At 38.8% G+C, this 22,947-nt stretch overlaps 1 protein-coding gene across 47 annotated transcripts in view; it reads right to left on the bottom strand.

Moving 5' to 3' along the window:
* The window catches only part of DST (dystonin), a 295,306-nt gene that overhangs the window by 156,612 nt on the left and 115,747 nt on the right, over window positions 1–22,947 (bottom strand). For 45 of the 47 annotated variants that reach the window (XM_015284861.4, XM_015284867.4, XM_015284863.4 and 42 more), the window contains 2 exons: window positions 21,594–21,686; window positions 3,318–3,484 (listed from right to left, as the gene is read on the bottom strand). In XM_015284861.4, coding sequence (XP_015140347.2) covers window positions 3,318–3,484; window positions 21,594–21,686 — 260 coding nt within the window. Of the gene's footprint in view, window positions 1–3,317; window positions 3,485–12,248; window positions 13,199–21,593; window positions 21,687–22,947 lie in introns of those variants that run through there. The other 2 variants (XM_015284873.4, XM_046939287.1) reach the window with 1 other exon arrangement.

The following is a 22,947-nucleotide window of genomic DNA, read 5'->3' as shown; positions in this document are numbered from 1 at the left end:
GTTGTATTTCTGCTGAGGAGCCCCATCCCTGTTTATTCATTCAGCTTTTGCTGTAAGCTGGCATTCTTCCTGGTGCAGGGTGGGGCAGCTGTGCGGTATTTTCATAAGGCATCTCTGATGAGCACAGCGTACCTGGCACAGGAGGAGCTGCCACGTTGCACTGTGACTGGCACACGTGCTCTCCAGGAGCACTCCACACCCACAGGCATGCTCTGAGGTGGCCACACCACATCCATACCACTGTCTGTGCCATAAAATCACAGCACAGATAAGGATAGAAGGGAGCTCAAAAGGTCATCCTGTCCAAACCTCCTATGCCCAAGAAGGTTACCCAGAGCAAGGTGCAGTTTTTGGACATCTCCAAGGAGTAGACTCCACAGCCTCTAGGCAGCCTGTGCCAGTGCTCAGCCACCATACAGCACAAAGTGTTTCCTGATGGTCAGACAGCACCTCTTGTTTCAGTTTGTGCCTATTGCCACTTGTAACTGGGCACCGCTGAAAAGAGCCTAGCTCTGTCCTCTGCACCCTCCCTTCAGCTATTTATTGAATCAATAAGATGTCCCCTGAGCCTCCTCTAAGCTGAACAGTCCCAGATCTCTCAGCCGTTCCTCATAGGAAAGTGTTAATCACTTTTGTGATCCTTCCCACACTACTGGGAAGGCCAGCACTGTGCCCTCACCAGTACTGAGTAGAGGGGAAAGATCACCTCCCTTGATTTACTGGCAATGCTGCCTAAAGCAGACCAGGATACCATTAGCCTTCATTGCAGCAAGGCCTGTTGCTGGCTCACATTCAACTTGGTGTCCACCAGGACGCCTGGGTCATTTTCTGCCAGACTGCTTTCCAGCTGCACAGTCCTCAGCACATGCTGGTGTCTGGAGCTTCTCTGCCCTGGAGCATGCCAGCCAGCAGCATTTGCAGACACACAGCCTAACTTCTGGGAACACCTCTGCTCTGCAAAATGGAGTCTGGGAGCTACTAAAACAGACAAACTGAGCATATGGAGAGCCACAGCCAGAAATATGTGCATTCTGTTAGTATTTAACCTACTTACAAATATGAGCATAAGCTAAGTTTATTTTTGTTCTCTGAAATAAAACACTGTAGTTAAAAATATCAGGCAACTGTTTGGAAAGACCGTTCCAATCTTGTGAGCAATAGCTGGAAATTATTATCTCTATTTAAATGATACAAAACTGCAAAGGAAAAAAAATATAGAAGCTCAATGAAATCAGTGGAAGAATCTCATTGATTTCATCAGTGAGGTGACTGAGCCCAAGAACTATGACCTCTCAAAGCAAAAAAACATCAGATAAAGATTTTAAACATATCTGTTTACAGGAACAGGATGAGCTAAATGGAAACAGGCATAGTAGCGCACAAAAGGGGAACCTCAGCCACTGAATTATCTGCTTTATGCAAAGCACTCATGTCATAGGTGCCTGTTTTTCCTAGCCAAAAAGCCATGAATGAAACTCTCAGAACACTGCCAAAAACAGCACTTCAGCAGAGCAACTGCAGGTAGTTAGTGATACCCCAAAACATTAACAATTGCACAGCCAGAGGACAGAATTCTAGTTTTTAACTCATCTGTACCACAACTACAAGTTGCTAAGATGTAAGGGCTATGCTGCTCACCATTAGAAGCCCTGGCACAAGTCTCTGAAAAAGATCTAAGAAATATTTTGTATTATTCCATCTTGTATGCTCTTTCCTTTTCTTTCTTTCTTTCCCTCCCTCTGTATCTTTCAAATGTTTTTTTTTTTTTTTTCAGATTCTCATCTGTGCTATGTTCATTCTTTCAGCTGTTCTGTCCTGAAGTAAAAACAAAACAAAACAGCCCAGTCCTTTCTCAGTTATTTCCCTTTGCCTTGCCAACCTTACTAAAAGAAGACATTCTTGTTGGCATGCACCTCCTCCCTCACTGGCTTCCCAGTACAGAAGCATTAGTCAAAAACAATTCACTGATTCAGATGCAACTTCATGCTGCCTTAAAGTTATGAACTGTCACAGCTATCTTCCCTGGGACTCTGAGCACTTTTCATGCTTACAGCCTTCCTACGCAGTGCTTGGGGAGTTGAATGTATCTGCCTAACTCATTTGTCTCCCATTTCACTTCAGCGTCCATATCGCATGCATGCTGGTTCTTCCTAGGTTCCTTTCTGTGATGAGACAAGTAGTCTCACAAGAGGAAATCCCAAGAACCTGATGATCTGCACAGAGGGAGGCAAATTGATGCGTCTTATTTGGGACTCTCCTTCAGTATTATACCAAGGAAAACACATACCTTCAAACTTCCTCATGATATACCCCAGAGCATACCACACAAACTCTTCACTTACACTGTAATAAAATCTAGAATTTGCAAGCCTTCTAAGTGAGGGACAAGTCAGTTCACACTAATTAGCCCAGTGGCAAGAAGACTCTCCACTCTGTGTAGTTCTATAAAAAAACAAACCCAAAAACCTCCTTGTTCAAGCAAGGAGCAAAGAAATGCATAAATACAGAGAGACATCTAACAATAGGCAAGGCTGAGCAAAGCACTGATCATAAATCTTGTTCTTCTGTTGAGCTCTGATGCCAAAGTCAATTTTATCAAGAGACCCCTGTTCTTAATTAGAATCTAGAATTAGACTATATCTCATCGGTAGACATCTTAAGTGGATTTTAAGTTAGTAAACCTAGCATGTCCTGAAGCTACCAATGTTTTATCAGTGCTAAAGAGTGTGGTCACAAAAACAGAGAGAGAGAAAGAACAGTGCCCTCCTAATTCTGTGAGTGCTCAAGCCAACTGGTCTAATTTTCCATGAGAATGCCCTGTTGTTTTCCAGAAGGCATAGAGTACATCTCAGCTCCAAGCAGAGAAACTGTAGAAGTTCCAGAGGATGAGTGAAGTCAAATAGAGAAGAATATGGGGAAATATGGCATATCTCATGTTATGCAGTAGTTGAGGGACTTAATCAGCAGTGCAGATTTGGACTGCACTATTTAGCTCTGACTCAACCCTGCCTGTACACCGATGTATGACCAAAGGCAATGTGAAGAAGACAGGGAACTGGAACCTCAGGTATACTCTTCTCAACAGCTTGGAGATGACCCTTGAAGGTTGTGCAAGTTCCATAGGGTCTCCTCTGAGAAATGAGGGACACAAAAGGGCTAATAAGGCATCTTATGTCTCCAAGAAGCAAAGGACTGCCCAGGAAGAGCTATGTCATCTCCACAGCTGCAGTGCTATTTTTAAGCAAGGTAACCACAGAGTCTCTCCATGTAGATTACAACGTCATAATTGATGTTTCTCAAGAGAACAGAGTACTTACCTGTATTTATGAATGATGGCATTAAATAATCTTCCATCACGCCAGCAGGTAGTGAAATTTTCACAACGGATTCCAGCATAACCCTCAGTTGTCTGCTGTGACCACAGGAGCAATCTTTCTTTAGCAGACATGTCCTCTGACTCTCCAGTAACATGGATATCAGATATCTAAAATACAATGAATATAAGTATTACAACAGATCTTACTCTAAAAAGCATTTTAGCCTTTATAGCAATTTAAAATAGTGCAGAAAAACACCCTTCAGTAGTAAAAGTTTTTCCTTCTTTAGCATCTGCATATATGAATGATTATTCGCACAACAAATTATTTCATGTTGTATCTCTACAAGCTCTTGTTGTTTTCAGTATGAAACATACAATTTATAGCATCACAATTTGCTTCAGCCAATTCTCAACCTCAGTTTCTGGAGACAATATAATACTCTTATATGAGAAATATTTAAATATGTTTACTTTATGCTGATAATTTGAATATTGATCAATTTTTATTTATCATACCTATTTTAAGTATCTATCATATAACTAAATATAAAATAAAATGTGTTACAAGCAGATATTCCATCTATATGGAACATAGATACCCATAAATAAATACCCATATTTATATTATACTTCATTTAGTATTTATTTAGTTCCTCTCTTAAAACAGGTTAAATTATAACCTACGCTTTTCTGGAATTCATTGACAAAAGAGTCATTTATAGTGAAAAATGATGAGAATGAGTTTAGGAAAACATTATCTATGAAGTATTTTAGGAATAATTGAAAGCTGAAAGATCATAATTGAAAAATCTATCCCAGATTTGGAGCATGTGATTTTGTATTCTCTTCTATTATCCTCTTTGTGTCAGACAAAGTAGGAAAGATAGCAAATACTGGGAATTTTTCATACGAATATTGCTTTCTAGTGGATGGTCATAACAGTGTCTCCTGGCCTTGAAATTTCTGAATTCAGACATTATCTTCTGTCTGATGCCTTCCTGGGGGAATTCAGACAGACCAGGCTGGATATTATGGCTTCTTTCTCTCATTAAAGCCACACAAAACACACTGTCAGGAACAGAGACGCAGCTTTCTTCCTAGTGCTACTCTGTTAACTCCTAACAAGAGGTGGGGGGAAGCACTGGGAAGCAGGGGACAAAAGGAAGAGCGTATCAAGGCAATGGAACTACTAAACTTTAACCACTTTTCATACTTTCAGGGGATGATGGGTATTTACAGCCATCTATCAAATTGTAAATAAGTCCAAAGCAGGGAACGAATCAAATTCAATTATTTCCTATCTAAGTAGACATAAAATCACAAGTTGTGAAACCAGTTTTTCAGACACTTATCAAATGCCATCATATCTGCTGGCTATAGGTAAGGGAAGGAACACCACTGCTGGAAAGCAAAACCATTCAACTATTAGACAAGCCCATCAATAATCTCCAAACAACCAGTAGCATTTTTGCTTCCTAATGTCTACATCAGACATTGTAAAGAAAAAATCAGAGGAAAAAAATGCTTTTTTTTGGTTTAAAATACTGAAAAGAAATACTTTCAGCTGTAATTGTGTAGAAATATCTGGGTGCACAAGTCCTGCACAAAATACTTACAACAGGAAATACAGGATCGAAGAGTTTTACATATGAAAAAACAGGGAATCCAAGGTGGCAAAAAGACAAAATATCTCAAAATTTTCTTGTAAAAATCTATGAAATTTGTCTGAAACGTAAAACCTCCTTTTTATTGGTCACCCTTATTCTTTGGTATTTCAAAGCAAAAAAGCAAACTAAATATTTTTTCAGTAGCTTTAGTTTCTATTCATAACAGAACAACCAGACTACAGTATAAATTAAGTCAACCATTTACTACTTATCCGGCCAACGCTTCTGAATAAGATGACATCATCTGGAAGTGCCAGATGTCCAGTTAAAAAAAAAAACACCACTTTTTTTTCTGTAATTTTCAGAAAGTCCTCTGTGTGTAATCCTTAAGCGTCACATTTTTAATATATCTTAACATAAGAAATCAAACAGTATAATTTGCTAATGGCCGTTCCTTAGAACTAGGTTCAAACCTTCAGCCTCCTTCACGGTTAATTGGACAGTGTTGGCTGTGTGCATTTCAAACTGCAGAGAGTGCAAACGCAGCATATTTGATTGCATACTAGATTTATCCAGCAAAATGTGATTTTGGAAATTAAGGCAATTTCTGAAGGTCATGTCTATATCTGATGTTACACGCAAACAACATTTGTAACTATGGACACAAACACAAGTTCTTCTGAAATTGACCACTAAGCAACTTTTCAGTGCAAGTTGTGGATGGCTAAAACAGGTATTTAGTTTGTCCTAAGATGAACAGGGTTTTGATCAAAAATCCTCTGAGCACCACTCCACACCCTGGCTGGTCAGCTGAAGAAAAAGAAACAGACTAGACTGTCTTCAGAAACTGAAGTTGTTTCCTATTCACAAAGGTAGCCCCTTTAAATACAGTTTAAGGAATACCAATGTAAGCCTGAGATCTGAAACAACCGGAGCGCTCCTGTCCCTTAATTAAGGTACTTCAGATTCTAAGGCTAAGATTTCAGACTTCATCATAAACACTGGATTCACATTTTAAAAATATAAAAATACAAATCAGAGCAATGGTGAGTCAAAGAGCTGTATTTTCTTATACTTACAAATATGAACTGTGATTTGCAGGACATCCTATTAACTTGGAACTACGTAAGTAAAATACTACCCCCAGAAAATAAGACGTCAGAGAAACAGCACATCTTACCAAAAAATGTCATTATAAATACTACTAGCCATGAGTTAACTTCAGTATTTATAATATCATTTTCTTAGGAATACTAGAAGTGAAAATAAGTAGGGACAAACGAATCTTTTACTGTTCAAATTTATCCTTCAAAACAAATAGTCTGTGTGAATGTTTCATTTGGATATCCCACAGACCTATCAAACCAACCACGCTGTAATCCTTTAGTAGAGCATATTGATTCCTTGAGCATGGAACAAATTGTTGAGTTCACACCAGCTCGAGCAGTTGTTTGCTCTTCAAATTATCTCATAAAGCCTTCAAATTACAAGTTATACAAGAAAAACTGACAGAGATAATTCTGTAGCCAGCTCTAGTATCTCAAGATCACTGTCAAATGGCACTAAATACTCTATTTCATGTTTCTTACTGGGAGAACCAGTGTTTATAGCTCTGTCTATACATTCACTCCACATAATTCAGAATACAAAATCTGTACATCAAAGAGCCTCAAGCTCAGAAATTGCTGATCTCAGTAACGTCATTCTGAAACCAAAGAACAGACTAGTAGACACCATAAGGTGTCTTCCTCTGATTCCATCCTATGCCAAATGTTTTGAAGCAAGTCTAAACAGGACATAATCAACTTAAATATACAAAAGTAGAGAATGGGATACAGATGTACAAAATGCAGATTTACAATGTATTATGAATGAAATGTATTCTGATGTTTGCTAGCTCAAAAAGAGAAATGTCTGAAAAACATAAAGAAATAAAAAACACATTAATTATCAACATTTTGAAATGCTTATTTTAACAGAAACATTCCTGACTATTGAACAAAAAAAGAAGACAGTATTTATTTTCCATCCAAGTAGCTAAGTAGTTAGTTATGTGTTGTGTTTAAATAAGATTGTTTGACAGCATGCTGAGGGAAGTAGAGTTATACGAATGGAATTTGAACTTGCATGTGATCACAAGAACTCATCTCCCTTGACGTTACAGTTGGACTTTGCAAATTTCCATTTGGCCATAAATGTAAAAAGTTCCTATTCAGCTCTTTTAAAGCTCAAAGGGACCGTGTGACCAGCTTTGGACAACACCCTTTAAAATTTCTGGAACAGTTAGAGAATTCCAAAAGAGAAAAACAAAAAAGACAAAGACCTAAAAATGCGTTACTTCTTAGGAAAGACTGAAAAATTGTATTTATTTAGTCTGAAGCAGGGAAAACTTAATGGAAATGTGACAATAGCCTTCAAATATGTAAAATACCGCTTTAAAACAGTAATAAATCAACTGCATTGGGAATGGGAAAGAAACTAATGAGTTTTAAATGAGCATACGGATGAAAAAGGAACTCCTGACAAAACTCAAACATAAGCTGGAGATGTATAGGTAGTGGAAACAGGGACAGGCCACATGGGATGAATATAGGGATGCTGTCAGAGCATGGAAAAATGTGATGAGGAAGGCCAAAGCCTATTTGGAATTAAATCTGGATAGAGATGTCAAGGACAAGAAGGGCTTATGCAAACACATAAATTATGAATGAAAAACTAGTTAAAAAATTCGACTTGCTACTGAGGAGGGCAGGAACCCTGGTGACAGAGGACACAGAGAAAGAAGAGATACTGAACACCTTCCTTGCCTCAGTCTTCACCACCAAGGCCAGTCCCCAGGAATCCCTGACCTAGGAGATCCAGCAGAAAGTCTGGAGAAAGGATGCATTTCCCCTGGTTGAGCAAGACTATGTTAGAAATCATCGCAAGTCCACGAGCCCCAATGGGATGCAGTAATGAGTGCTGAGGGAGCTGGCAGACATCACTGATAGGCCATTCTCAATCATCTTTGAAAGGTCATGGCAATCAGGAAAGGTTCCTGAGGACTGGAAGAAAGTAGAAGTCACCCCACCCTTCAAAAATGTCAAGAAAGGGGAACTACAGGCCATCCCAAATCCTTGGAAAGGTGATGAAATGGACTACTCCCCCTTGTCCACAGCTGTTTACAAGGTTGGATAGTGATAGGACAAGGGGGAATGGTTTTAAACTGAGACAGGGGAGGTTTAGCTTAGATATTAGGAGCAAGTTTTTAACTCAGAGGGTGGTGACGCACTGGAACAGGTTGCCCAAGGAGGTTGTGGATGCCCCATTCCTGGAGGCATTCAAGGCCAGGCTGGATGTGGCTCTGGGCAGCCTGGTCTAGTGGTTGGCAACCCTGCAAATAGCAGGGGGGTTGAAACTAGATGATCATTATGGTCCTTTTCTACCCAGGACATTCTGTGATTCTGATTGGCTCCTTCTGGTGGCCATCTCTAAACACATAGAAGATAAGAAAGGGATCAGTAGTCAGCATGGATACACCAAACTGTATCCTCATCCAAAGTGTATGCTTAACCAATCTGATTGCCTTCAAAGATGGAACAACTGGCTGGATAGATGAGGGAAGAGCAGTGAATATTGTCTACTCGGACTTCAGTAAGGCTTTTGACACCATCTCCCACAATATCCTCATAGCTCAGGAAGCATGGGCTGGAAAAGTGGATGGTGAGGTGGATTAAGAACTGTCTGAATAGCAGGTCTCAGTGTGATGAGTGGCATAGCCAATTGGGAGGACCGTAGTTAGCAGCATCCCCCGGGGTCAGTACTGGGTCCAGTACTGTTTAACTTATTCATCCTTATTTGGACAAAGGGACAAAGTACCCTCTCAGCAAGTTTGCTGATGATTCAAAATGGGGGTAATAGCTGATACTCTACAGTTACTTGCAGCCATTCAGAAGAATTTCAACTGGCTAGAGAGATGGGCAAAGTGGAACCTCTTGAAATTCAACAAAGGCAAGTGCAGTGTCCTGCGTCTAAGGAGGAATAACTGCATGCACCAGGACAGGCTGGAGGCTGACCTGCTGAAGAGAAGCTCTGCAGAGCAGGACCTGGGTGTCCTCGGGGACAACAGGTTGGACATGACTCAGCAGCATGCCCTTGAGGTAAAGAAGGCCAGTGGTATCCTGGTGTGCATTAGAAAGAGCATGGCCAGTAGAGGTAGGTGATTGTCTCCCTCTACTCAGCCTGGTGAGGCCTCATCTGGACTGCTAGGTCAAGTTAGTGTTATAATTATATTATATTATTACAAATTTTCTTCAATTACCAGCATTAAAAAAGGGGACTGCATCTGCTTTGCGTTTTATGAGGAAGCAAACGATGCTAATAAAGCAGAACTCATGACTTGGTCTGCAGATCACATTCCTGAAGAACAACTTGCAACTCTCCCTTCCCTAGCTGTGCTACATGAATAAATAACACAAGATAATAAGATAGCAGACATAGTTGGAAAATATCTTGTTATCTTACAACTGTTTGAAATTATATCTGAAATAATAAACAGATGACTTCTTAGCAAGAAGTATTTTACTGAATGAGCTGGTTATACAAATAACTTTATTTAAAAGTGAAGCATATTGCTTCTAACATGATTCAAATACACATTTGGTTTTGGTGTTTGAGTTTGTTTGTTTCTTTTTGAAGGTTATTATTAATACTGCAGATAAATTTACTGTATTAGACACTATGTAGATGTTAAAAAAGTCATCTGAGGAGCTTACAGCCAGGACAACAGTTGAGGTGTGTAAGTAGATGAATAATTCTGTTTCTCTATTAGTTTAGCCATATTTTTTCTGGAATAAAATCATATCCAGAAACCGCAAGTGAAACTACCACAGATTAAACTTCAAAAGTAATGGTTGACATTGTGGTATAGAGAAGTCATTGGTTTCTACATAAGTTGACAACCATCAAAAACTAGTGGTAAAACCAGCTAGTAGCTACCTTTTGATGATACTGATTAAAAACTACTTCTCATTTCAACACAATGGCAGTATCCTCTGTAGAGAAGCCAAATCTAGACACTTGATTTTCTACTTTACCTGCAATTTGCTAAAACATCACTGAGAAGAGTGCTTCTGTAGGAAGCCTGTTTCAGTCTTGAGAGACAACTTCTTGACCTTAGTGCTGCCATCTGCTCGAGGACAGCCTTAAGCCAGAACAGTATTAGAGTACCCTTTGTTCATGGAAGTTAACCTCCAGAACTAAGAAAAAGGGCTGTAGAAATGAGGCCAAGGCAAACTTGCTCTCTGCGAGTAGTCAAGAGTGAAAATAATATTCCAGTTATTTGAATTTTGCACATGGGAAAACAGAGCCAATGTAATAGAACATATGTGAACACAAAATAATTGTGTCACATGCATAAGAAGGAACGAAATATTAATGTGTCACAGAAAGAGACTCAAAGGACACATTCATTATCCAGTAGTGGTTGCCATGCTATTTCAGAGGATAAAATGTACTGCTGTTACAGTGCAAATTAGCTGACTATACCCATCACTTTCCTCTGGTGTATGTCTCTTGCTATAAAAAAAGCCAACAACCTTCAGCCTCATCTGCAGCACTGTGTGAGCTGAAAATACATTACAGATTGAATAAGCTGACATGGCGAGTGGATGCCACTGATCTCTGTAATTATAGAAAAGAAAATGGTAAAAAATGAGATTTGTAACTGCAAATCTTGTATACTAGCTCAGCCTGGTATCAGGAACCTTGTGGATTTGTATTAATAACAGCTTTGTTGTTTTATACTGAAATGAAAAATATTCAAATATTTGTTCCATTCTCAAAAGCCAGCAAAAGAAAAATGGTTATCACTTTGTAAAGTAAGCTCAAGCCTGAAATATAGTTTTCCTCCTTGGTTTGTTTTCAGGTCAAAGCTAGGTGATGTTAAGATCATTTATCCTCAAAATCTTGAGTGGAAAAAGGGAACTAAACTGAAAACCAGACATTTCAACAACTCATGTGTTTAGCCTGATCTGTTAGTAGTTTTCGTGCTCATATAATTGGGCAGTGTTTTATCACTATCACCACCTCAAGGTTAATGTAGGTGCTCAACGGGAGTCTCTGTTTTCCCCCCTTTTCCCTGTGGTAAGAAGGATATCTACCTGGTTGGAGTAACAATTGCAGCAATACTTGTAGTGGTATTACTCTGATCATACTGGAAAAAGTGGTCATGCTTGGCTGAACAGACAAGGTCTCATACTCTTCTACTCAGTAATGACTTTGTGTTCAAATCAAAGAACATCCCTAAGCTGTTCCTGAATTCCAGTTAAGATTAAGAGGGCAAAGATCTCCACGTGTATTAGGAGGCTATTTGTACAACCATGCACTCTGTATTGTAATCGAGTGCATTATCTGTACTTAAAATCTAAGCTTAGAAAAAGTATAATTTGTATCATGTTTCAAAAATAAATAAGCAGTGCAGCTGTAGTTAGCTTACTGCTGGAAAGAGTACCTTTGTCATATGCCCATTCTCTCTGAACACTCCAAGCTCAGATATCCCTGTACAGCAAGGGAAATGAGTTTTGGAGCATATCCTTCCTCTGGCATTTGACCCACACTGACAGATTTCAGTTATACTAAAGATGAGTTGGGTGGGATCAGTAATATGGATTGAACTGGTAAGTATGAATACTAACAATAACAAAAAAAAAAAAATCTGTCTTCCTTCAGATACTCTGCAACTAACCTTGCACCTTGGTTTTACTGTAAAGCCAAAATAATCCTATCCTCAAAGGAAAATAGATTGTAAGTAATTAATAGAGCACACAGTTTTGGAAGAAAGATCTTTTAAAAAGTGCAGAGCATTACTAATATGATTCATGTTCACTTTTTCAACGTCAAGCTCCTTATTATTTCTATCATTCCTCAGTTGCTATTGGCCATTTTTGAAAAGAATTAGAAATGTTCCCCTCTGTCTGATACAAGACTAAAAAGGGATTACAAGGTGACAGATATTAAATGTGAAGAAAAACAACTCTCTAAAATTCACTCTATTTCCTAGAATTTTAACATCGGAATCTTTTTACAGAATTAGGAAAGGAATCAAACTACAAGTAGCAAAACAACATACAGATAGATCAATATTCCCAAAGTACGAAGGTATACTTATGAAAAAGATCAAGTAATACATCCTATGTATGTCCTATGACTGACTACTGAAGCATCACAGCATGTGTTAACAATTTGCATACAGCATAGTGAAGGCATTTTTGTAACACAGAAAAAATAGCGTTCCAATATTTATTTTGAGATAACTTGCAAACTAACTGTGCCAAAATACTTACCTTGCTCCTGTTTGGTGGAATGCTATAGATTGCTTTTTCTTTTGGCAAACGTGAAAACACATCATCAGAAGAATAAAACCTCTTTTGTTCAAGCAGTGGATAACTTTTTCTCTTAGAAAGCAACTGGTGCAACTTTTCAGATTTATTGCTTTCTAGAGTGTCTTCAACAACTCTGCCATAAGTTTTGTTTAGCCCATTTTCTTTGTGCTGTTTGCCTAAAAGGTGGATTGCAGAATCCAAGCTAGCAGCTTTTTCATAACAAAGACCACTTGCTCGCTTCTGAAATGCTAATTCTCTTGTGCTGCATTCATCTGAATATTTTCTCTTCCAAGTATAGCTTTTCTCTGAACTCCTCTTGTCTTGTTCATTTAACCATGCCTCTGTTTCAGCAGACTCAGTGAGCCTTTGCTTATCAGCAGGAAAACTGTCCCGACAGCGAGAATCAATGTTGGTTTCACTCAGTAAAACTTCTGCTTTAACAAGATCAGCCGAAAGGTCTGTACTCGTGGGCAGAGTATTACCATCCACCGTTACGCTCTGTGGGAAGGAACAAGCCAACTCCGTACCCTTTGGGGGAACTTCGATGTTTCCTGAAATTCCCACTTCATATTGGCTTTTTTCTTCATTTTCTTTAGCTGGTAAGGAATCTGGTCTCCCGTCAGCTGATTTCTTTCTTGATTTTCTTCTGAAATATTTTCTTCCAGGGGAATGTTTAGCTGGACTTAAGGGAGCTTTGGCAGGATCTAAACACTGCTCTTCCTTTTCAGCCCTTACGCATCCACAGACATTCCCCATTTGGCTTTCAGGAACTCACAGTCACACAGCCTCATTCATTCCGGTATATTTACATACACTTAAATCCTCCTCAGAAAGTTAAGAACTGCAGTTCGCACCGTAATTTCTTCCAGACTTCCCTTCCATCCTCCTCAGTACGTAGCCATTTTGCTTATGAGAAATGCACACGCAATAAATGTTGTGGCAGGGTGCCCAGGCAGGGCCTGTGTCTGATTAGACACTGTGGCTTATTTCTGGCCACCAATCCTCTTAAATAAACATCACCGCAGCAGCATTAGGCTGGAAGGCTGATGGCCTTTCACAGAGATGACATAGCACTTATGAGCAATAGAAAAATCTTGCATACATACTAACTTCCTGTTTCCTTCAGTAACTCAAGCAAGATAAAGTAGAAAAAATGCAGCAACCTTTGAAACTATTAGCTCCACTCCAAATCCGAAAGCAAGCACCACAGCAAATAGCTAGAGTGATTTAGTTAGCAAATTACTTTTTCACTGCCTATGCTTTTAGCGTGTATCCAATGATCCACAGAAAGGAAGATTAAAATGAATGATTAGAGATCGCTTTGGCAGCGTGTTGGGGGGTAAAACTCTTGTTTGTATGCAGAATTTTCATAGCAGCTTATGTGATTTTTACTGGTTTGTCAGCTATAAATAACCTGCTGCTTCACGACTATCATACAAGCTCAGAACAGTGGTGCTGTGTACTCAGGGCTGGAACACTGCAGCAGATTTAAAACTTCTGGCAGAGAAAGGTGAGGCTAAAAGAGACAGTCTGTCTAGAAAACTGTCTGCATAAAAAACCCCACTGTTTTTATGCTTCTAATATTTTAAAATTAAACTCTTCTGATGTTTTTAAAATCAAGCTTTTTTCTTCTCTCATACTGCTTTTCTGTGATCATGCCTGCGTCACTCTAAAAAGAATACCCAAGAAACACGAAGCACACATACGAAAGCTAGATAGGAACAAACTATTACAATGAAAGCACGTCTAACCACAAGCACAGTTTGGAAAAATAGCTTCTGCTTCATTTTTTTTTGTTACCAATACGCAAAATCTACTCATAGCAACAGCAGGGTCAGATGTGTATGGTTTCTCACAAAGAGCTGCCAAGTAACTTGCTAAGCATCATCAGGCATTGTCACTGTGCTTTCCTAGTTTATTTTAAAAGGATCTGCAGTGAAGAAACCCAGGGACATTATATCCCAGGGACGAGTTTCACCAAAACATGCTACAACTTTTTTACCGATGGGATCCAGAATGAAGGTTTAAAAAACGATGTCTGCGTGCAAATAATTTCCAAGAAGAGAGATGTTCATTTCTGACTATTGTAAAAGCACCGGGGTAAAATTTGCTCAAAAAATTTTATACTGTAATACTAATGGACGAGAAAGCTGTTACAGAATAAGGCTTACAGGATAATCTGCTAGAGTGGAAGCTACATATTGACAAAGTAGATGTTATGACTGCTTTCTCTTTCATGGCCTTGATTTGTATTTGCACTTGTGATTTACTTAACATAAAGGTGTGGCTGAGACATTTGCTCCCTTTACTCCCAGTAAAAGCTGTACTCTGGTCAGCTTGGAAAACCGCCTTCCTGCCACAGCCCAGATTTCAAACAGGTTTCAGACCCCATGGGACTGAATTTAGCCCTGATTTGGTCCTCCTTAACTAAGAGAAAAGTACATCAGAAAAATCAAAGTACTATTCTTGTGAATGGAGTCATTGTATTTGTACAAACAAATGGCTTTTATGCTTGCAAATATATACACCTCTCTTTCCTCTCTATCATCAGAAGATTCAAGACTTTGCTCTGCAAAAAGCCAAGACTGACTTCATTTCACACGGATAATTTTTCTTGTATAATAATAATAAATGCACTGTAAAAATGTAACAGAAAATCAGATTTCTCTGAAGTGCAACTAAAAATGGTGGCAGCAAAACCAGAAAAATCAGTTTGGAGACACTGGTTAAAGGCTCACTGCTTCCAACAATCTTGGTTATTGCTGCGTATTCCAGGTCATTATAGATGAAAGCAGCTGGTATACCTGCTAGATAGTAGAATTAGCTAGTAATAAATGCATTCCATTCCAAATATATTTGTACAGATTGTAGTTCTATTTGTACATCTCCCATGAAAAGGCAAGACACATGTATTTTTTTATACAATTTAACAACACTTACCAGTTATTCCTGAGTGAGAAGGCTATCACCTCTCTTAACAGTTCTATTATTCCCTGCATTTTGTGAACTAAAAAGTAGCTTTATGATCCCTCATTTACATCCCTGAACCAAAGAAAAGATCAAGTACAAAAAGAACTGACAAACTGTATTTATGTCAGGCTTCATTTTTTGATTATGGTTTTAATTTATGAAAAATCATATTCAGTGTTCAGAGAATATGACAAGCAGAAGTACAAATAACTGAAGACAAAATTACTACTTGTAGTTACAGACATTCTATGAAGTCATAACTTTGGTCTCAGATATAAAGAGACAGAGAAAACAGGGTCGTTAAACTGGAGACTTGGAAAAGAGAAACTGAAATTTCTTCTTAAACCTGTCTGCTACAGCAAAGAAACACAACATCCAAGTGTAGCAGGATGCTGACTGTGCCAGGGGCTTTGTCCCACACATCTGACTAGACCCAAATGGATGCTTAGCCTTGGCTGAAGTCAAAGATTCAGATGAGCAAAGGTGTTAAAAATACTGTCATGGTTTGCTGTGATATTGGTTTTTTGTTTGTTTGTTTTGTTTTACTGTCTTGCTCTTATTAAAGAAACACCCAAAGATCTCCACACATATTCACCAATGCCAGAAGTCTTAAAGGGAGATTACTTTTTCCGGCACATAAACCCTTAAGAAGTATAACATGAATAAAGGATTAGACCAACACCTGTCTGCAATTTGATCTGTCTTAGAGGCTGCTTAATCACAAACTAGAGGTAATCATTAAGACAAGGCAAACAAAAGATTAACATAAAGACATGAAACAGCTCATGAAGATTTAAATGTTTTGCTTGCATTTAAACCACATATTTCTGTAACTAATCAAATGTGGGACTGCGAAAAGTTCTGAACAGATCTACCACATCCATCAAAGTGGCAAAGCTGTTGAAAATTTGCATTTCATAGGATGCAAAAAGCTGAGGCCAGCCATCCTTGGTACACTGTTACTTTACACTATACCATTCATTTAATATAGCTAGCAAAAGTTGTACAGGAAAATTTATTTTACTTTGCCAATCAAACAGCCTCATGTCTTTCATCCTGAAGTAACATCATGAAAAGTCTACTAGGAATGCACTTCTGCTAGTTTCAGATCTAAGTTCTCTCCCCATCTCTCTCTTTTTTTTTTTTTTTCTTTCCCTAAATACAACACAGTAAAAGCAATGGAGCATTTAACATAAACAGTGCGTGTCAAAACAGCATACCAGCCAACCAGGAAGCATTGCATTGCACAGCCCAGAGGTCACATGTAGAATGACAGAAAGGCAAACATAAACCATAAACCAAAAAGAAAGTGAAAATTTAAACAGCAAAAGATAGAGAATAAACTAAGAAGTAAAGGCTCCCCAGCACAAGCAAAAGGTTATGTTCAAATCTGTTTGAGCTGTACAACCCAGCACTGCTAAAAACGTGAAAGAGCTGTTCAGCTCCAGGTACCACTGTGATACCAAAAGTCATACCCTGAACAGCAAATCTGTCAGGGGAGAGGTTTTATATCCAGTGAGATAAGTCTTAGCAAAGTGAGGAGGGAGGAATTTGTTCCTTGGTGGTGGTGTTATGAGATTAAACAGAACCGACTGGATGAGCTAACTACTAACTCTTATCCCGCTACAGATAGCCCACAATCCTTAGGTGTAAAGTCTAAATATGATTCTGCAATGAGTTTTAATGCCTCTCATCTTTGTTGATGCAGATAAATCCCAGAAATTCCCAGAACTCTATGCTCATTTTCTTCACTGAGATTTAGTAATTTTCCTAAAATACCAAAGAGGTCTGGAAGAGAAAACTGGGAGATCAGCTCACGAATAAAACATGAAAACTGTATTACATCAAATATTGAATGATAAGTCTGCCAGTGGGAGTCACAATTCCCAAGTGGAATCCAGTTTATCCTCTGACCACTGACAGTCAGAGATTAGACACTTGGCTATATAGCTTCATCTTTAAACCTTTGAAAAGATCAGACCTGATATTGGTCTGGCTACTTTCAAGTGGAGGCAGATTAAACTTCAGTCCTTGGATCCCAAGACCCACATGTAGGACAAGGCTCAGAAACAGCTTCAGCTGCTTCTGGCAGACAAGAAATATGTGGCAGGAGAACAGCAAGGGAAGGCCAGACCCAGATCTCAATTCCTATTCCTGTGATGGCAATGTGAAAAATAGACAGCATCTCTTACATGGTGACTCTTATCACAGAGTTAACACCAGAGTAACCGAAACAGAGAAAGATGCAGAAATCCCAAAATATCCCATCATTCCTCTGCTTTAGAAGCCATTTACTGGAATGGACTACAACCTCTCACCTGTCTCTTCCTCTGGCCACTTTCCAGACCCCACTTGAAGGCCAAAGCCTTCACAATCAGCTCAAGAGTGTTTTGAAATAATATTAACTGCACAGCAGCCTCTGAACACCTGAGCATGGTAAAGGGTATCAGGAACTTTAGAAAAGGCTGGATAGCTGTCGCCTATCTCAGCCAAGTCACTCAAAAAGAAATCCAGCCTTCTTGCCTTTTTCCCTCAACATACTTAAACATTTACTGCTGATCTGCTAGCTCAAGTGAACAGTCTGAGGACTGTCTTGTGGCGGACTGATAAAGAATGAATTTTGCTTGAAGGGTCACAGGGAACCAACAGTGAAATAAATATTTATTGGCTGACATGAGAAATGTTAAGAGGTAACACGCGCCCTAGAGAGGCCTGAGAGAAAGAGCACAACTCTTCTGAGTGGGGGCTGGATGGCATGATAATGTCTGGACAAAAACACTACAGAGTGGAGCCTTGAAAAGTAGACTTCTGGCCTCATAGCAGAGTGCTGGGTAGGGTGGAAAACAAAGCATTTCACAGAAATTACTGAACTGAAAAAATGATGATGAAACAGTAATAAAATAAATAAATAAATTTACTGAGTCACAACTTGTAAGTTCCAAATTTTTTAAAGGCCTTGAGTTCTGGTTGCTCAAAAGTTAAGGCTTCAGTACTTTCTTAGTTTTGTTTTTAAACAATTACAGGTTACTCTAAAAAAATTGTGAAATTAAAGATGTTTTCAGTGGTTTGAAAAGAAATGATCACTGATTTTCACAGAAATTATCCCACTAAAAATATAGTAACCCTCTGAGGCACAAAACCTGGATCTTTATGCATAGCTGCTCATCTACAGTGTCACCAATGAAAAGGCATTAGGTGTTAAAGAAGAAATCCATTCAAATATTAACTTGAATATATATACACATAGGATAGAATTATAAACCGTTCTGTAATCACAGAATTGTAGAATGGTTTGGGTTGGAAGAGACTTTTATGATCATCTAGTTCCAACCCCCCTGCTATAGGCAGGGACACCTCCCTCTAGACCAGGTTGCTCGAAGCTCCATCCAGCCTGGCCTTGAATGCCTCCAGGGTGGGGGCATCTACAACCTCTCTGGGCAACCTGTTCCAGTGCCTCACCATCCTCACAGTAAAGAGTTTCTTCCTAATGTCTAGTCTAAATCTGCTCTCTTCCATTTTAAAGCCTTTTCCCTTGTCCTGTTGCTACATGCCCTTTTCAAAAGTCTCTCCCCAACTTTCCTGTTGGTCCCCTTCCGGTACTGGAAAGGCCACTGTAAGGTTCCCCTGGAGTCCTCTCTTTTCCAGGTTTAACAGCCTCAGCTGTCTCAGCCTGTCCTCACAGGTGAGGCATTCCATCCCTTGGATCATTTCTGTGGCCCTCCTCTGTGTGTGCTCCACATCTCTCCTATACTGAGGACTCCACATCTGGATGCAGTACTCCAGGTGAGAACCCACCAGCACATAGTAGAGGGACAGGATCACCTCCCTTGACCTGCTGACCATGTTTCTTTCCATGCAGTCCATTATATGGTTGGCTTTCCAGGCAAGAGTAGCCCAGATGATATGATGTATCATTTCAGATGACAGTAAGAGTCTATGACAGGCAACTGAATTGTTCTGCAGGTGCAGAACCTAGAATAAGCCATCTGAATTGCTCCACCACGCTCCACCCACTGTACTAACCAACCTCCAGGTCTCAAATCTGCTTCTAGACATCTTTGCTGCCATTTTAGAAGCAGTTTATCCTGTCCAATCTCAGACTATTCCCAAATGACAGTGGCTTTTTTTATAAAACCTATGTCATGTCTTTAATACTTATGTGGGCGTCTCATAAATCTAGAACATGAACAGATGTTTGTGCTTAGTCAGATGGAGTGAGCCTTTAGAAACTGGCTAGCTGAATGACTCCAAGCTGCATAATCTGGTTTAGTCTATACAGTTGATCAGATTATAGCAAGAATTTAGACACAATTCATATGGACATGCACCTGGATTTAGGTGTCTTAACTTGAAATTGAATCTCACCACAACTTTCCCGACTTATATAAAGAATCACTCCATACATAAGCACTTACTGTCATGACGCTTCATCTCTATTATCTTTTTCAAGTCAGATTTTTTCCCCATTCAAAATCTAATGTGGAGACTAGCAAATACGTGAGGTCTAACTAATCACACTCTTAGGAATTTCCTTATGTATTCTGAACCTGTATCTATCATATGCAGGCATCAATGATGACAGAGTACCAGATTCTTCAAAAGAGGTGCTGTGCAGACAAATGCCAAGGTTGTACAGATTAGCACAGAGCATTTATAATGGTATGAATCCCTTCTGCATACAGCGTGGATTCTGCAGCCATTAATATTGAAAATAATTCACAAAAAAATCCTTATATTCAGTTACTTCATAGAGTGGTTTAATATTCAGTCTAAGTACTTCTATTCATTCTTAAAACTGTTTTAACAGATTTTTTTTAACAAATTATTTGGAAAAAAAATGGAAGCTGACAGATTTACAAGATCTGAATTACACTGGTAGAGATTTACATGGCAGTTACTGGAGTTCAGGATGAAGTGAAGTAAGTGTTTCAGCTACAATTTAAATGTTCCTATGTACTTCATTCACAAGGAGCTGGCTACCTTACAGTGGAAAATCCTTGTAACACCAGCTCACCTAAATGAGTCATTTTATGTTTTTCTCTCTCATCATTTTTTTTTTTACAGGTAGAAATTATATCAATGTTAGCTTTCCTCACGTTTTATAACCACTCAAAACTGTACCAGATGTCCTGAGCTCTGGATAGGAAGAAAAACTAAAAAATTCATCTTGCAAAAGTCTATTCATGAGGTTCAGAAATATAAAACATATCTTGATTATAAGTTTAATTACCGCTTTCTGCTTCTATCAAAGTAACAATCTTTATTTCTTAAAACACAGCAATATTCATTGTTCTGTGGGTCATGCTCATGTACGCTTAAGCCCAGCCTTCTTTCTCCATACAACTGTGTGGAAGCAAAGATTGGGATGACTGGGAAGGAGGCTGAGGGAGCTTCAGGGCCTCCCCAAAAGCAAGCAGTTTGTGGGTTCTCCTTTACCAGGAGTACTGGCTGTGGTTGGGTTGCCCACTCTGGTTAGACCATAGTGATGTGGGCTCTACTTGGGTCTTTTGTTCCTCCTTACAATTCACAAGAACACAAACAACACCCTACGAGCTTTTCTAAAAAATGAAGAAGTTAGTGTTTTTTCCAATTATAAATCCATTGGAGGATATTCTTAAGTGAACTGTGCTTTTTTGTATAATCTTCTAATTTTCCAGCCAATTCAAATGCCCTCACAACACCAACTCTGTGGCTAACAATGCTGCAGTCAGTAAATGGGAATTATCTGTCATCCGAATTACATCATCTCCAGACACAATCATTGTGAAGGCCTCATTTTGAGGAGCAATTTAACACCACACACTGTAAGGCTGCATTATACTGTACACAATCAGTGTACAGTGTACAACAATCAGAGTGCCACCTAGTGTGACCCCGCATTACCATCATGTTCATTGTACTAAAAACAAATGCTGAAGTGTTACCAACTGCTCAAAATTGCTTTAAGTAATGCTTGCTACAATTCTCTTATCAGCAGAGAAATTCAGTTTTAGTATGAAGACTTAACTTTAAAATTTATTTTAATATTCAACAAAATAAGTCTTTAGAATAAGCCAAGACCTATTTATCCAAGTGCTAAAGGAACACAACCATTGCCTTTAATAACATTCAAAAACCAAGCAATTTTCTAGCACTTTAAAGACAAGAAATTAGACAGCAAACATCTTCAGATTTAGTTTACATAATGAGAAAAAAGTTATTGAAGCCTTCAAATACACATTAGAGACATAATGCAGACTTTTGCACAGGGTGTCTTGAGATCCAAAGTTGACCATTCATCACAAAGTTATGTAGGAATCTGAATGAAAACAAATTGCCAAGTAAAACTAGGCTTACCTGAAAGTGCAAAATTATGGTCCATATCAACCCCAAAGTCAACTTGGGATTCCCATCTGTTATGTCATCATTCCTAATGTTGACCAGTTTCACCTGCCACATGGGAAGAAAACACACACAGAATTGAAATAAATATGCCAAAAAATACATAGTTCACTACAGAAGCGTGACTATAAATGAAGCATTACTCACTTCCTGATCCTAATACACTATTTTCTCAAAAGCTGGAAGGAATAAAATTCTAGCTGCCTGTGGTCTGCCAGGAATCACCCTCTCCCACCCACACTGACTTGAGAAGATTCCTCAGCTGTCACTACAAGGACAAATCTGCTCCCTGTGCCAAATACCCTTCATCTCAGCCTGTGTAAAAGGAGGAAAGTATGATAGATGGAGGGAGAATAACAAGAACACATTGATCTATAACTGCAGTGTATAAGACTCAGGGCAATGCTGAAATTCAGGAAGCGACCACTGGCTTTCTCCACACTCTCCTGTATCGAAGATAAAGCGACAGGAGAGTTGGCCTGTTAAAACACAACAAGCTGGCTTGATAAAACCAAGAATTTACTATCAAGTTCAAACAAATGACATAATAGTGATCAAGATTATTATCACTTCTGCTGTTTTACTCATTCAGAATGCTGTGAACATGAAGAAGTAGGATTAAAACAAAATCTGATATTTTTCCACTCCAATAAGATCACATTTATAGTACATATAGAAATCATACTTTGTTATCATTTATGCTTCCATTCATTTTTTTCTGTCTCATCCATCCAATTAGCCTAGCAATTAATAATTAATCAGATAAAATATATTTTATGCTCATGCTAGTAAAGTTACATGCATATGCTTTTCTACATATACACTGTTATCAACATGAAACAATCACAGGCATTCTGCTCTTGCTCTGCAGACATCATCTTAACTATTAGGAAAAAAACAAAACAAAACAAAACGACCCAAAAAATTCTACTATTCTCTCTGGAAGAAAAAAAAATGTATTTCTCTGTTCAAAAAAAAATGGAAGACAATCAAATGTTTTCCTCCCGCTGCATTATGAAAGCTATTTGTGTCTGGCAAAGCTTGACATGATAGTCAAATATGCTTTCTTTTTGCTTTTTTTTCCTTTGTTTTTATATTCACCCAGGTCAGGCTCTTGTATATAGGATCTCTCTACCTTAACCAACAGTGAAGCATTGAATCTGAAAGTTATATAGCCATCTTGAGCTAGTTACCTCCTAAACAGAAAGAAATAACAAGAGTACCATGCCTCCTTAACTCTGCCTTTCCTTCCTGAGTTGAACCCCAGTCTGAAAAAGTCCCTTTGCTCTCAAAACCTTTCCTAGTTCTC

Source organism: Gallus gallus, chromosome 3 (assembly GCF_016699485.2).
Source record: "Gallus gallus isolate bGalGal1 chromosome 3, bGalGal1.mat.broiler.GRCg7b, whole genome shotgun sequence".
Classification (NCBI taxonomy): domain Eukaryota; kingdom Metazoa; phylum Chordata; class Aves; order Galliformes; family Phasianidae; genus Gallus; species Gallus gallus.
This window is presented reverse-complemented; position numbering and strand designations above follow the sequence as displayed.